The sequence below is a fragment of the Marmota flaviventris genome, chromosome 1 (assembly GCF_047511675.1).
Source record: "Marmota flaviventris isolate mMarFla1 chromosome 1, mMarFla1.hap1, whole genome shotgun sequence".
Taxonomy (NCBI): domain Eukaryota; kingdom Metazoa; phylum Chordata; class Mammalia; order Rodentia; family Sciuridae; genus Marmota; species Marmota flaviventris.
In genome coordinates this window covers 72,920,124-72,935,776 of record NC_092498.1, presented here as the reverse complement: position 1 = coordinate 72,935,776, position 15,653 = coordinate 72,920,124, and the positions used below count along the sequence as shown (strand labels likewise).

At 39.1% G+C, this 15,653-nt stretch overlaps 2 protein-coding genes across 4 annotated transcripts in view; one reads left to right on the top strand and one right to left on the bottom strand.

Annotated features, from left to right (window-relative positions):
* Positions 1-7,658, bottom strand: part of Znf277 (zinc finger protein 277) — a 129,962-nt gene extending 122,304 nt beyond the window's left edge. Inside the window, exon 1 of the mRNA XM_027932711.2 lies at positions 7,547-7,658. Coding sequence (XP_027788512.1) covers positions 7,547-7,637 — 91 coding nt within the window. The 5' untranslated portion in view covers positions 7,638-7,658. The remainder of the gene's footprint in view (positions 1-7,546) is intronic.
* Positions 7,659-7,915: 257 nt separating this feature from the next.
* Dock4 (dedicator of cytokinesis 4) overlaps positions 7,916-15,653 on the top strand; it is a 439,856-nt gene continuing 432,118 nt past the window's right edge. For all 3 annotated transcript variants that reach the window (XM_071613555.1, XM_071613553.1, XM_071613552.1), the window contains exon 1: positions 7,916-8,281. Coding sequence is in view for 2 of the 3 variants with exons in the window: in XM_071613553.1 (XP_071469654.1) it covers positions 8,245-8,281 (37 nt within the window). In the remaining variant the exon portion in view is untranslated. The remainder of the gene's footprint in view (positions 8,282-15,653) is intronic.

The window sequence follows — 15,653 nt, the reverse complement described above, 5'->3', positions numbered from 1 at the left end:
GTACCAATCAATACTAAATGCCATCACAATATGACACTGTCCCTGAGGATGAAGTCAAAATGTATATGATAGTCCTTGGCTTTAAGGGGTTTGCATATATAACCAGGGACTTGTCTTGAATCTAGCTCTAATGTATTTTTTTTCTGTCTTTTGAGATGGAGTCTCGGAGTCTCAAAAGTATCACTATGTTACTCATTAACTCTCAATTCTTCTGCCTCGGTCTCCCAAATACTTTTTATGTTCTTTGATTAGTCTATATCATTTTAAAATTATAGCCAGACTTTGGTAGTAGTAGCAACAGGAGCAGCTATGATAATAGTCAGATCATATGATTTGCTCAAGGTAACAGAACTTTTAATTGATAGTCCCTTTTGATTCCAGTTTGTCTCATTTCAAAGCCTGTGCTTCTACCCACTATTGCCTCTTGTAATAGATCTTCATCAGCAGCATTATTCATCCCTATTTTTCATCACATCAAGAATGCTGTCACTTACACCATCTGTTATGGTTTGGATCTGAAATAACCCCAAAGGATCATATGTTGAAGGCTTGGTCCCCACTTCAGCAATGTTCAGAGGTTAGACTTTTAGGAAATGATAAGAATAGAGCTTTCAAAGCCTATCAGTGGATTTCCACTGATGAATTCATAATCTGAATGTGCTATCGGGAGATGGACTATTGGAAGATGGTGGAAACTGTAAAAGTTGAACCTAGTTGAAGGGAAAGTTCTTTGGGGGCATGGCCCTGGGGATTGTATCTTGTTTCTGGCTTCTCTCTCTCTCTCTCTCCCTCTCCCTCTCCCTCTCCCTTTTTTCCTGGCTGCTATGGATGTCAGCACCTTTCTTTCCTCTTCCACCATGTTTCCACCTCACCATAGGTCTGAAAGCAATGAAGTCAGCTGAGTATGGACTGAAACCTCTGAAACCATGAGCCAAAATAAACTTGTGTCCTTTAAGTTGATTTTTATCAGATACTTTGTCATATCAACAAAAAGCTGACTAACACATCACCTTACTCAACTGTCTAATGATACCAGTACTATTTTCCTGATGATATTAAGGCTCAGAGAGGTTACATAATTTTTCTCAAGTTTACACTAATACAAATAGAAAATCAGGGTTTGGGATTCAAGTCTTCTGACTCCTATTCCAGTTTTTCTTTCCATATGTTTTATTTAGTTAATATATTTATTATTTAAAATACACTACATGCAGAGAAAGCCTCACAGAATCCTACTTGGTATTACTTAAAATATTCTATCACTTTTCAATTGTTGATTCCCCCTTCTCCCATTAAATCCTACTTAGCTTTAGAAAACTTTTCTTGGTTTCTAGGGCTAAGAACAACAATACAACCCCAGCTGACTCTCTCACAAATGAATGCTCTTGGTCACAATGAATATTAAGTTGAGATGTAAACAGAAACAGAAGACACATCACTCATATCCATCACAACTTTTGAAAAAAGCTCCCCTGCTCATCTTTGGATCAAGTAGGTCAGTAGAACACACTTGTTTCAGCTAAAGGTGGCAAGTCTTTAAGGTATTGTCAGTGAAATGGCAATTCAATCAGTCCGATATATTTATCAGTAAGTCATAGCAACATGTACCCTAATTCTGTGTCAAAATTTCTAAGAAAAGCTAATAAGAGTACTTAAAGATTCAGCTGTTGGTGATGACAGTTAATGTACATTGCCTGATTCTACATACCATAATTTATGTTTAGAAGAAAGTATTATCTCTATTACATGAACCTGATAAACATCACCAATCCAGTTTTTTTCAAGATGAAAGTATATGCACATGTGTTGTGAAGGGCAATGCTGTTTGACTGTATGAACAATAGGTCTGTGTCAACATAAAGAGAAATATATGTAAATTCATTATCTGATAAAAGTACCCACACATGCTTCAAGTGAAATCTGATCATGAAGTGCAAAAGGTATATCAAAATCATCATTTATATCACCTCTGACATACATGCCAAAGATGTGCATATACTTATAACTGAAACAATAGTCACAATTTATTGAAGACCAAGCTACTATATCTACTATGTTCCTGAGTCATTTCAGCACACAGATATGATATTACTCTTATTATAGAAGAGAAATTAAGGTTCAGATGTTAGCTGACCTGTGACTGGTAAGTAACTAGGATTTCATCACAGATTGGCCTTTGAATTTTTTCACTGTATCATACTGCCTTGTGATAGTAACATTAGCTTTAAAACACATTTATGTTCAAGAAAGTCTATTTCAGTCTTCATTGAATGGAAGTTAGTTACTATTACAAATCATTATACTAGTTCATAGGATAAAAGTTCTCTCTCAGTATGTGATCTTGTACAAGTCACTCTTTGAATCAGTTTTCTCATTTATAAATAAAAGGGGATAATAATACCTCAGGGGTGGAAGCATTTGAAACAGTACCTGGTAGAGTTAGTACTTAACAGATGTTAGCTATCATCATCAGCATCATTATTATAAGATCCCTTTTTATAATGGCTCCTCGCTTAGTATCCTATACAAGATGGGTCCTGTGCATTTATTATAGGAAAGTCAAAGAATGTTTTGTATTAAGTTCCCTTTCAAATTTATACCAAACAAGACTTAGAAGACTAGGTTTCTGCATTTCTCTTTCTTCTGTTACATTCTTTGGTTTATTAATTGCAAGGCCATCCCAGTATACAAGGTTACCCTCTTGAAGACTCAGTGAATGTGTGGGAGTGGGAAGGTGGCAGCACTATGTAGGGGTGACGAATGATAAAGAAGATAATATAAAGGGCTTTCAGAACACATAGTTGGAATACCAGTACACAGCACTAAAAGATCCTCTGACAGCCCCCAAATTCCAAGAGAGCATTGGCAGCATAAGCAGTTATCACCAGCACATTCCTAAGTTTCCCCTGGGTTACACAATTTAGATTGTTCCATAAGTGAATAGAGCATCAGAGAGCAGGCAGTTTTATAGTTCAATTGGGCATATCTTTATGAAGAAAGCAACAAATGTTTAATGAGGTCCAGCTTTATTATAGCAAATATGCTGGACTTTACTAAATACATAACTCAATAAAATAATCACAGTAATTCTGCAAGGTAGAACATGTAGTACACAATATATACTATATATTTTCATTAATGTGATGGCATATACAATAAGCCTATGTTAAGCAGCTATTAGATATCAGAATTGAAATTTATATGTTTTCCAAAATAGGATCTAGTCTGGTTTCCATTGTCATGCCAAATATATGAGAATGGACAATGCTGATAAATGGAAATAGGATGAGAACCTGTAGAAACTGGGTAACAGCTATACAGATGATGGAAGACAGATTTCAAGGTTTCATGTGATGAGTCATTTGTTTATGGGTTGCAGGTTATAAAGTCCAGACCTAAAGCATCCTTTAAAAATGCAATCATTATATAAACAACACTAAAACTTTACTTTTAAAAAACAATGGAGAACTATACGCAAATGCTAACTATGATTAGTTATGACAGAAAATTGTTTTCCTGATATACTTAGTACTTCTAATTGGTATTCATGTTTCACAAGCATAAAATATCTACTAGTTTTTATTTTAATTCCTCTGCTTAAAATAGCTGCCATTCTAAATACTTTAAATAAATTTCAAACAGATTATAAACATTAAGCTGTTATGGAATGTTTATTACATGAACCTATGATAAACACTGGATAAATAAAAGTAGAATAAGACAACTCTTGTCTTCAAGAAGTTCACAGTCCAGTGCAATAGGAAAAAGTTGTCAACAAATAACTATTTTGATATGGTAAATAGATAATAGACATATGGGAAAGGAAGCAGGTGACTGAAGGTGAGGCTAGAAAAGTAGATGAAATGTCACATGGAGAATATGGAGTTAGTTATAAATGTTGCTGAGTTAATGAAGGTTTCAAGACTCATGAATACACTTGTTTTAGAATACAGATTAAGGGAGATAAAATTAAGACTTAGATCAAGGGGAAGGTTTTTCAACTGTCCAGACTAGAATACTGTTCTGATCAAACATTTATTAAACATTGACAATGTGCCAAGAACAGGATTGGGCAAACCAAAACAAGGTTTGGTTCTCAAAAGCATAATCCTAGAGGTGGGGGGACACAGGTTAAGTTAGCTGTGATGGTAAGGGTGAGAAGCAAAATAGTGCTTGTAGAAATGAAGCAAAGGGATAGATTCAAAATATAGTTCAAGTACAGAAAAGTAAGACCTGGTAACTAACAGAATTCAGAATCTGAGGGCAAGACAGAAATCAAAGATGTTTTTAGCTCAGATTTGACTGTAAGTGCTACACTCCCCCACTTCTTCCAGAGACATCACAAATGAGATATTAAAGCCTCCAAAAGACAAACAATATAAATCCAAATATTATCATAACCATCATTTATCGGGCATATATTTGGAGAGAGGAAAGATTTTTGTCAGAATATTGCAAATAGAGGTACTAGTTAACAATTTCAGAAGAAATCATCCCAGTCCATAAAATACTCCTAAAACTATTGTCAATATTAAACCATAGATGTATTCTTATTGACTTCTTACTAGAAACAGCAAAAGAACAAATATCAGCAATGTACACCCAAGTGTGAGAGATGTTTTACCTATTTATTATTATTATTTTTTTGTTTTGTGGTGCTAGGGATTGAACCCAGGGCCTTGTACATGCTAGGCAAGTCCCCAGCTAAGTTCCCAGCATCAATTTATTATCTGAAAATTTGGGGAACAATATGAAATCCGAATTCTGTTCAAATGTATGGAAAGCATTGTTGTAAAAGACTTGGTCTGAGATCCAATCAATTTAGGGCCCTTCCTGGAGACAGACGGAGCTGTAGGAAGCCAGGCAACAAAATGGTCTCAGTGAAGTTACCAGCTGTATCTGTCTACACATCACTCTGCGACTCATTCTAGAAGAATTTTGTAGAACTGCAAGGATTTCTATTAAAAAGTTCTTAGGTCCCTCTATCCCAGGATATCAAACATAAAGATTGAGATTTTAATTAGAGCTAGAGGGAAACCTCTTAAAGGTGGCAGTTTTCAAGAAATTAAAAAGATATACGATTTTACAGAGAAAGATATACTTGATAACCTAAGTGGCTGACTAACCAAAATAATAAATATACTTCTAATATAATTACTTCACTTAAAATTTGCATCACACTTTGCTGGCTTTGAAAAGAATTTTGATAAAGTCACAGAATGACACATACATTATTAAGGGGAAAGCTTAATAAAAACTTTACCTTATAAGAATGACATAGAAACCAACCAATAAGCTCTCCTATTGACTGCTACAAGTCAATGAGAAGACTGGGCAGTTCTGAACCAGGGTAAGGAATTCTTTTATGTTACCAACACTGCAAATTCATTGCTATTCAATACTTCCGATGAGAACGAGTTGAAACCTAAAATTAAGCTTTCTATTTAGTTACTTAATTCAATCCAATAATCATTTAAATATCAGCCATAGATTAATGATTTTCTCACAGTTAGTGAGGATTTGTATATTACTGGCGAGAATATTATGCTGAATAACTTTTAAGAGGGAAATCTGGCATCTATCAAAATTTTAAAAATTCAAAAGTAACCTTGGATTCAACAATTCCTGACAATATAAATAGCCACTAGACAAGGGTCTATGTATATAAAGATATTCACTGCAACAATATTGAAAAAGTAAAGCCACCTCTATGTTTGTTAATATGGGAATGATTAAAGTATAAAACATCCATATTATGGAATCTGAGTGCAGTTCTTAAAAAAAACAGAAACAACAAATATACTGATATGGAAGAGTTTTATGATAGATAACAAGAGAAAGAAGAAAGTTGCAGATCTTTGAATTTACTAAAATTATTCCTTTCTATTTAAAAAAAACTGAAACCATATAAATGTCATACAAGAAAATTTTTTTAAAAAATCTATACATCAAACTGTTACTGCTAATAACTTTGGTAATGAGACCGTATGGTGGAAGAACTTTTCTTCACACACCTCTGAATGAACTGAAATGTTTAAAATGAAACATATTTTTATAAAAATTCTATACATCTATAAATATATATATATATATATATATATATATATATATATATATATATATATATATATATATATATTTCTTTTTTGGTACCAGGGATTGAACCCAGGGGCACTTAACCACTGAGTCATATCTCCAGTCCTTTTCATTTTTTATTTTGAGACAGGGTTTAGCTAAGTTGCTAGTGTTCAACTTGCCATCCTTGTGTCTCAGCCTCTCTAGCTGCTGGGATTACAGACATATACCCTTGGGCCTGGCAACATTCATAATTTTAAGATAATTAATGATTTTTGAGAATTGTATGATTTTGGAAGGCATATCCATGAGCTGAATTCAGAGATTTAATTTGATTAAAGATTCCATCTTTACTTCTTAAACTGGCAGCCTTCTGGAACTTTGAAGAATATGGAAATCCTAATAGTCTGTTAGTATTAGATAAGAGCTGAACATATGGTCAACCAATGAAAAAGGAGTGGGGTAACTTTATATTTAACTCACAAGCCTATCAATTGATAGAGTACTGAAATTAGAATTCCACCGATAGGAGATGGGAAGAATCTGCACTTAAATCTCTGTGCTGTTGAGATAAAAACTTTATACTAAATGTTAATTTTGCTGTGAAGGTAAAAAACAAAGAAGGCAGAAAACCTCAACAAAGACTGAGAACCAAATTTAAGTCCCAAATCATATCCATTAGAGAAAGACAATCTGTTACATTAAATTATACTCCAAGGCAAAAAGAGGGGTGGGACAGGGAAAGACTTAAAAGGAGTCCCATACATCATCCACCTGCAGCTTTCAGAGTTTGATTTATGGTCACTACCAGTAGGTCAGAGGTCAACATAGCAGTGGGGTAGAGACCAAGTAGCTGTGACGGTTTTCATAACCCTCTTTAAGTGTTCTCTGAAGTCACAGGTGCAAATCTTCCACGTCCCAAGAAGATTTCCTAGGCTCCACATTCAATACGGGAGAATGCACAGAGCAGTCAACGGACTACTAATATGGTCCAGTTGGCATCCAGTTGGCAACTAATATGTAGTGGACAGCAGTGAACAGTCAGCAACTGGAAACCCTTCCCAAACCAAATAAAACACAACTCCAAGGAGGCCAAATCCAACAGTACTCGCGAAGAAAAGGTGCTGCTAATCCCAGAATTATAATCACACACGCGCGAATCGGAGCTGGTCCACACCCACCCACTGGCAAGTGCAAAGCTGGGAGCTCCAAACCGGAAGACAGATGCCCACAGCGCTTCTCAAATTGCAAGCAATGTCATTTCATCTCGTTTTCTTTGCCCTCCCGAGATCGATCTGCCAAGTACCTGTTTTCAACCCCGCCCCTCATCCCAATAGGTTCTGCTGGTGGTCTCCTCGCGCCCAGGTGATCTCAGAGCTGAAGGGCTCCCAGGGTCCTATTGGCAGTAAGCTGCAGTCGGGGGATGAAGAGAGGAAAACAAATCGCCTGCACCTGAGGGCACCATACTCACCTTCACAGTCTACACCTTCGACTCCACTGCAGCTCTCACGATCTTTTTCCTTCAGTCCGGCAACAGCCCCCTGGGTCTTGGGGGCAGCCATTTCTCAGCTTAGCAAAAAAGGGAGGGCTACCGGGCGGAGCCGGACAGGGGCGGGCCGGTACCAATAGAAATGTGACTTGAGGTGAACGCCTCCTCCACGCGCCGTTTCCTCCACGCCTACGCCGCGCTGTCACGGCCTGGGCCAATAGGATGTGGCGAACGACTCTAATCCCCTCCCCTTACCGCTTCTACCACGCCCCCATCCGTGATGGAGAGACAGAGAACTACAATTCCCGGCGTGCTGTGGGGGCCCTGGGAAGAGAGGGCTGGTAGAGGCACTGACGGGCGGGGGTGCGCCCGAGAGTGCCCCGGCGTGTTCGCTTAGTTCAGTGAATCAGAACAATGACTGCGCCGCCGGGTCCCCGGGAGCGCGTCGGAAGACCGTGAGCAGCTGCTGCCGGGAGAGCGGCGGGCGGCGCAGCCTCGGTGGCGCGGTGTCAACGCCAGGCTTGAGAGCTGCTAGCATAGACCCTGCCCAGCGCCCGCAGCCCGCGCGGGGCTGCCGGGCTCCTGCGCTGCAGCCGCTACTCGCGAGCTGTGCATTGTTGTGAGCTGGTTGAGGGGCGCGGGGATTACAAAGCCTGGAAACCCCGGAGCCCCCTTTAGCCATGTGGATACCTACGGAGCACGAGAAATACGGCGTGGGTGAGTCTCCGCCGGGCGAACTTTTATTTGGCTTTGGCCGGAGCTGGTGCGCATTTCTCGTCCTTGCCCTCGCGCCCCTCCAGCTCCGCCGGGCTGGAAATGCCTAATCCTGGCATCGCGCAGTGGGTTTGGGGCTTTGCGGAGGGAGCTCCGGACGGCGTGGGTACGCGCCGGGGTTTCTCTTCCCACCGCTTGCTTGGCGTGCCCTGAACCGGACCCGGAGCGCCGGGACGGCTGGGGAAGCGCGCGGCCCGCCCGCCCGCTCGCCCGCTCGGGGCTCTGCCTGCAGAGTTTGGAGTGGCGACCGGGCGCGTTGTGTGTCAAGTTGGAAGAGGAGGCCAACAGGGTTCTTCTCCTTCCATACCCTTCTTGCCCAAAGCGGCAGAGCGACGGCGATGGGCCGCAACGATTTCCCAGGGCGGTGAGGGAGACGACAATCCCGTGGCGAGAACGTCCCTAAACAGTAGGGAAGCTCAGAAATCCCTCAGGATGGGGTTAGCATTCCCGAAGTGCGGAATGTGTTCTCTAAAGACCTGCTCTGACAGACCCAGCCCGGTCCCAGCCTCCTTCATTCCCCCCGATGTTTGGGGTGTGTGTTTGGGGTCGGGGATTGGCAAATTTCAACATCTGTGCCTCTCGGCTGTTTGGTTTTTGGAGGGGAACCGATATTTCGGCAGTGTTTTCACTTCTGACCACCTTCTCCACTCAGGGCAAGCGCAACGGGGGTGGCCGTGGAGGATGGCTGTAGAGTGATAATGGGGAGGAGGGTCAGAACGCCTGGATCTTCGAGGCAGGGAGACAGGTTTTAGGAAAGGACTATGCTGACACTGGTGTTCAGAGAAAAAGGAACAGGGTAGTGCTCGCTTTTCTGTGCAAAGGTGAACAACAAAGGACATTAATGTTGACTGATGAATACAGGAGTCTCCCTTCCTTTCCCTCCTCCCTTTTCAGGCGGATTACAGTTCCCGTTTTTGTTGTTTGATATCAGCTGGGTCGCCCCTTGACAGTTACTCCTTTTAGGGTTGAGACTATTAAGCCAGACTCCCTGGCAAGCCTGAAGCAGCCAAATGCAATTATAATCTCCCAGAAGATCTAACACACAGAGAGAACATTATGGATTTTACTAACAATCTTTTATTTCCTATAATACCCTGTCCTGCCCACTGGCGTACTTATTTTTATTTGGGACAGTGATTTAGATATGTGTGATATCTGATTATGTTTGAAATCCATTTTCCTGCAATTAAAAAAAAAAAATCTAGAAAGCCTTTGCAGGAAGTCATAGTTACCGGGGATTCCTGCATCACCCCTCCCCCGCCCAGCTTCACCTGGGGATAGGTCTTTGGAGTTCACTGAAAGGACTGTTTAAGCATCCCCATATTTTACATTGGGTTTCTTTCTGGACTGTGACCAGTTAGCAAGACAATAGTTTGTCCTGGACCCACCTTTGAGAAAGGCTTCCAGCTTTCCCTCTCTTCAAAGTGTAAAGGGAGCCTTTGCCAAGCTCTCTACTGGGGAGAAGTAGATGTTGGCGGTTGTTTTCCTTCTCCTTACTCTTCTCTTTGGGGGGGGGGGGCGTGCGGCGGGGCGGTGTTAACCCTTGCTAGGGAGAAAACATTGCCTTGGGTGAACTGGTGATGAACGAGAGGATATCACCTCATCATGGACCTTAACACAGTGCAGGAAGCACAGAGCCATCCAGGCAATACTATCCTGCTTGGAGCTGATCCCAGATGTTGCTTTCTTCCAAGTGTTAAATTATACAGATTATGAGCAGGATTTATTTTCTTGATTTCTTTATGTGCCAGGTCACAGCTGGGCTGCTGATATCGATTAGTTCATCTCTTGCCTTTCTTTACATGCTGTGGGCAGAGGCTTGAAAACCACTCTGGGATTTCTTGGAATTGGATACCGGATATTATCAGTCAACTGTTTTCGGCTGCGACAGACTACTCGGTTTTGGTTGTGATTTGGTTGCAGAGTAGGGGAGGTAGAAGGGCGTGAGCATACACATTTAGGAAAAGAAGGTTGAGTGAGGATTGAGTGAGATAAGGGGCAAGAGCAAAGAGGGTTCTTCTACCCAAAATTATTGCTGTCATTCTCCTTTATGCAGTATCACATGTACAGGAATGTTAATCATCTTTTAATATTACATTTTGAGCATTTGGCTTGTGGAATGCTGAGCTGTTTTTTAGAATCCATCTGTTAGGTGTGTGTGTGTGTGTGTGTGTGTGTGTGTGGAGAAAATTTTGCTAGGATACTTATGATGTGTGGACTTTATTTCTCACCATGGAGAGCACTATTTGTAGCTGCTTATACTGCAAGTTATTTTTTTTTTAAACCTTGGTTGGTGTGTGCATTTCTCTTATTTAGTTCTTATAAATAGTAAAGATATTTTATGGGCTCAGATGTTTGGTTGATACCAGGTATAGTAGTAATTCAGTTTCTTCATTCTTTGAAATAAGTCAATCTTAGTAACTTAGAATAGCTGAAATAAATCTATGCAAACTGTTTTTGCAGTGATACTTATGTATCGTCTTCTATGTATGGGATACTTATGTCTATAATTTTTGATTAAATTTCAAGTAATATACTAAAAATATAAATAAAATTAATTTTATAATCATAGTAAGATTTATCAGACATTCTTTTTCAAATTTGATACATGGCTACTATTTCCTCCACGTAAATGATGAGTGATCTTCAAATAGTGTATGGTCAGTCATATTCCTGAGTGTTATGATTCTAGGGCAAGGCATAGTGATAAAACTATAGTCCTGAAAGACAGGGAATGTTCTCTTTTTAAAAACTTATTAGCAAGGGTTGGAGAGGTAGCTTACTGGTAGAGCACTAGTATTTGTGAGGTCTTATGTTCGTCTCCAGCTCTGGGGGGGAAAAAAAAGCAAATTAGTAAGCATGTTTTATTGGGTAACTCTAATTAATTTCTGTTCCTGTCTAGATTCTGTTGTCAGCTATGTGACCTTAGATAAGTTGCTTAATCTTTCTGAGTCCTAGCCCTTAGGTCAGTTCTACCTAAGGTCCTTCCCAGTTCTAATTCTGTGGATTACTTCCAACCAAATGTTGCCTTTGGTTAGAAAAACATGTCCATTGTGTAGAGATTGTTATGAGTGAGAAACTTTTGTTGTGACATGTGCCACATGGTTTTAAACTAAGATCAGAGGTTAGTTTAAGGTTTTAAACTAAGATCAGTCTTTTGAATGCTACCTGGCAAGCTACCAGAACCAAGGTGATTGTTGTTCACTTTCTCAATCTGTTCAATTCTCTCTCTCCAGTAGGAGTTCCATGGGCAGTGACTAAAGCATTTTTGATCTCCCACTCAGAAATTTGCTCACGATCACTTGCATGTCCTCATCTGTCAAGCTCCTACCTCCCTTAATGTGGTGAGGATTCTTCACAGAGAAGGTTAAAACCATGCAGATATGTTTGTGCTCATTTGTCTAATAGGCATTTTTTTTGCACAGTGTTTGCACGTGAGCCAGTGAGTCTTCCTGAGCTGCAGCCCACACCCTCTCACACCTAGCCAGATGTTTTACATATGTGAGCCTGGTTAAGCTTGGCAAGAGAATGTAGGTTGGAAAACAAAATCAGCAATAAATCCATGAGCCTTACGGGAAACAAAATTAAGAGCAAGCTAATCTGACAGTCATGAGAGTCTTTTTAAAAATAAAGTATTAGAGTCCTAATGTCATTGAGTCCTTACAAATATTCTTGTCCTGTATTTCTCTGGAAGCACGTGTGTGTGTGTGTGTGTGTGTGTGTGTGTGTTTAAACTTATCTGAGTAGGAATCACATTCCTTTTTAAAATCCCTTCTGTTTTAGGAAAAGGAGGTAGGTACCTCCTCTTTTCTATTCAGGATCTTCAGAATCTTCCTTCAGAAGGTTGCTTTAATGGTAGCTCCTATAGGGAGAGTCGGACGGGCTTACACCTTCAGTCTTACCTAGACTTTTCAGTTTTTCAGCTAAGGATTCCTGTTTGTGGTACCATGTTGTAGTTAGATTATACAGGAACTAAATAGTGGTGTGCTGCTTGGGATTGTTTGTGACATTTAGAACCTGACACAGGATTCTGAACTTCCAGTGGAAAGAGAAGAGGAATGATTTATACCTCCAAGTAAAGTACCACTGAAGGGCTGTGCAGATCAGGTGGCAGCTGATGTTCTTGGTCCACCCTCCTGTGGGAATAGCCTATAAAAATATTTCCCTCTTTTGGTCATTCTCCTAAGTGATGATTCTTTTCACAAGGTCACCATGGTAACATAAAGTTGATGCCCTTCCTCTCTGGTCTTTTTTTTTTTTTCCTTCAGAATCTGTTACGGTAGCTGCCACAAAAGAGATTATAAAATTTCAACAAGTTTAGGTTTTTCTGTCTTTAGCTGTTCTCATTACTAAGAGGATATAACACTTTTAGAATTATTTTTGATATAAGTTTCTAGCTTAGTGACCTTTATGCTATGAATACATGTGTCAGAGAAACATTAACACTAAGGAAATTTAACCAAAATGCTGATAAATATAATATTAATGTGTTTCATGGTTGAAAAAGTGTGAAATTTTTTTTTTCGAGTCTACCCTCTGAAACAGAAGGATAACTTCCTTGTATGAGATGAGGAAATAATTTCAGAGAGTTCATTCTAGATCAGCAGTTTTTAATCTTGTTTGACTATCATCTCTAAAAGGAATACATTTAATTTCCTGGCCCAGCTTATACATAAACACCATCTAATACCACCCCACACATACAACCAAAACCATATTTGTTCATACCCCGTGTGATATATTATTTTTCATTCAAAAAAGATGTTGATCATTAACTGACTCAGTGACATTAATGGGTCCTGACCTGTTGTTTGAAAACTCTGCTCTAAATGCTACATGTGTGAAACCTGAGGGTTTGAAGTCAGACTCCTTAGATTTTTGTTAAGTTCCTTTCATGTTGTTGGCACAGTGTTGATGGGTAGTTTTTTTTTCCTCCTTCTGTTTTTAACAGTCACTTATTTGTATTTATTTTTACTTAGAATTTACTTATACTTTTTTCTTCAATTAAGGTCTTATATAATATTTCTCATTAAAGGTGGAATGAATATTCAAAGCCATTACATATATTGTATAAGTTGTCTCTCTTGTGTTTTGCTACTAAGTTCTTTTTGCCCACCACTGGAATCAACTGCATAGTGACCATTTTGTTCTGTTCTTTACTATTGCATTTGACAATTCTCTTGGATCACTGTAACAGAAGAATTCATGTAAAGTATCTTTGGAGTCATATAGCCAATTATAGGACACTACCCATCATTCTTTGTGCCTTTTTTATTTTGCTGATCATTTTTAGACCAACAAAGTGGCTAGTACAACTTTTTTTTTTTTTCTTTTTAAACTGAACTGGTAAGTATATTTGGCCAGAGGATGGTAGGACAAAAGAATAATGCAGTACAGTTCTCCAAGCCTATTTCCATTTAAGCAATTTAAACTTAAGAAACAACTGTTGTCCTCTCTGGCATTAAAAAAAAAAAATGTGTGCTAATATATCACTGGATATACTAATTAAATAAAAATCTCACAAAAAAGTTTCAATACCTTTTGGTGTCTTGGTTGCAATAAAACTGATATGCAGTACACTGCTGATTGTATTGGAAACAAATATGATCCTTTTTGCAAACTGTAATTTTTATATTATAAATAACAAAAATATATAAAATATGTTTATATATAATATACAAAATAGCCAGGCACAGTTCTAAGAGCTTGTCTTGTGCTGTCATTTAGTCATCATGACACACTATGAGGTAGATTAAATTACCACTCACATTTCACAGGAAACTGAATCATGGAAGGGTTAAGCAACCTATCTAAGGTCTCATAGAAAATAATTGGAATCCATCAAGTCTTTGCAGACCCTACTCTCTTAGCTACTATGTTGTATTGTCTGATACAATAGCCATTATAGAAGTTTTGAACTGGTAATCCCCCTCCTCAATGTTTACATGGAAAAAAAAATAGGAGCAAAACACTACACACAGAGTTGTCCCTTACCATGTTTTCTATAAAACAACATAAAGGACCATACAGTAGTTTAATGGATTTAGGTTATGACCAGGTTGTCAGAGTATTATACAATAGGATATTTTATAAATAAAACTATTTCTGTAATATATTCCAGGTTCCTAGTGTTAAATGACAAAAGAAATCAAAATACAGACAGACTAGGATTGAAACCATAGAAAATACGTATTGTATAGATAGCATTTGGTCAATGAACAAATGAGAATAATTCTTTTATTATAACATTATCAGTTCTCATTTAAAATATTAGGAAATACTGGAAATCTGAGTAGTATTAAACTTTAAACATATATATTATTGCTTATGAAGAAGAGGGATGGCATGAAAATGAGTAACAAGTTATTACAATAAGAGGTAAGAGATGTTAAATTCTTGAACCAGGTTAGCAGTCCTTGATATGTTGAAATATGGTTGGATTTGAGAGAGGGATTTAAGAAATGAAAACAATAGGGCTTGGTTCTTGGTTATGAGGAATTGGAGAAAAGTTCTCATTGGCTCAGGAGACTATCACAAAAAATATCATAGATTGCGTAATTTACAGTCATATTTTTTTCTTTTTCTTTTCAGTACTGGGTATTGAACCCAGGGCCTTACACATGGTAGGCAAGTGCTCTACTGCTGAAAAACATCCCCAGCCCTTAGACTGGGTAATTTAAACAACAGAAATTTATTTTTTCACAGTGTCAGAAGCCCAGAAAGTCCAAGATCAAGATGCAGGCTGACTTACTTCCTGATTTGGGGATGGACACCTTCTTGTATTCCTATGTGGAGGGAAAGGGTTAGGCAGGAGGGGAAGCGAACTCTCTCCTGTCTCTTTTTTTGGCGGGGGGCAGTACCAGGGATTGAACTCAGGGCCACTTGACCACTGAGCCACATTTTATATTTTATTTAAAGACAAGATCTCACTGAGTTGCTTAGCATCTGGCTTTTGCTGAGGCTGGCTTTGAACTCTTGATCCTCCTGCCTCAGCCTCCTGAGCTGCTGGGATTACAGGCATGTGCCACTGTGCCTGGCCATTCTCCTGTTTCTTTTTATAACTGCACAAATCTCATCAGGAAGGCTCCCTGCTCATGACACCAAAGGCACCGTCATCAATTACCATTATTAGGGTTTCACTATGTGAATTTTGGGGTTCACAAGCATGTAGTTCTCTGCTTTGGCACCTAGGTGAATGCATGTGCTATTCATTCAATAAATGAGATGTTCTGTCTAGGCAGGACAGGTAATAGGGTAAGATTAAGAGTTTTGTTTGGCCCCATTGAATTTGAGACACCTGAAAACTTAGAGGAGG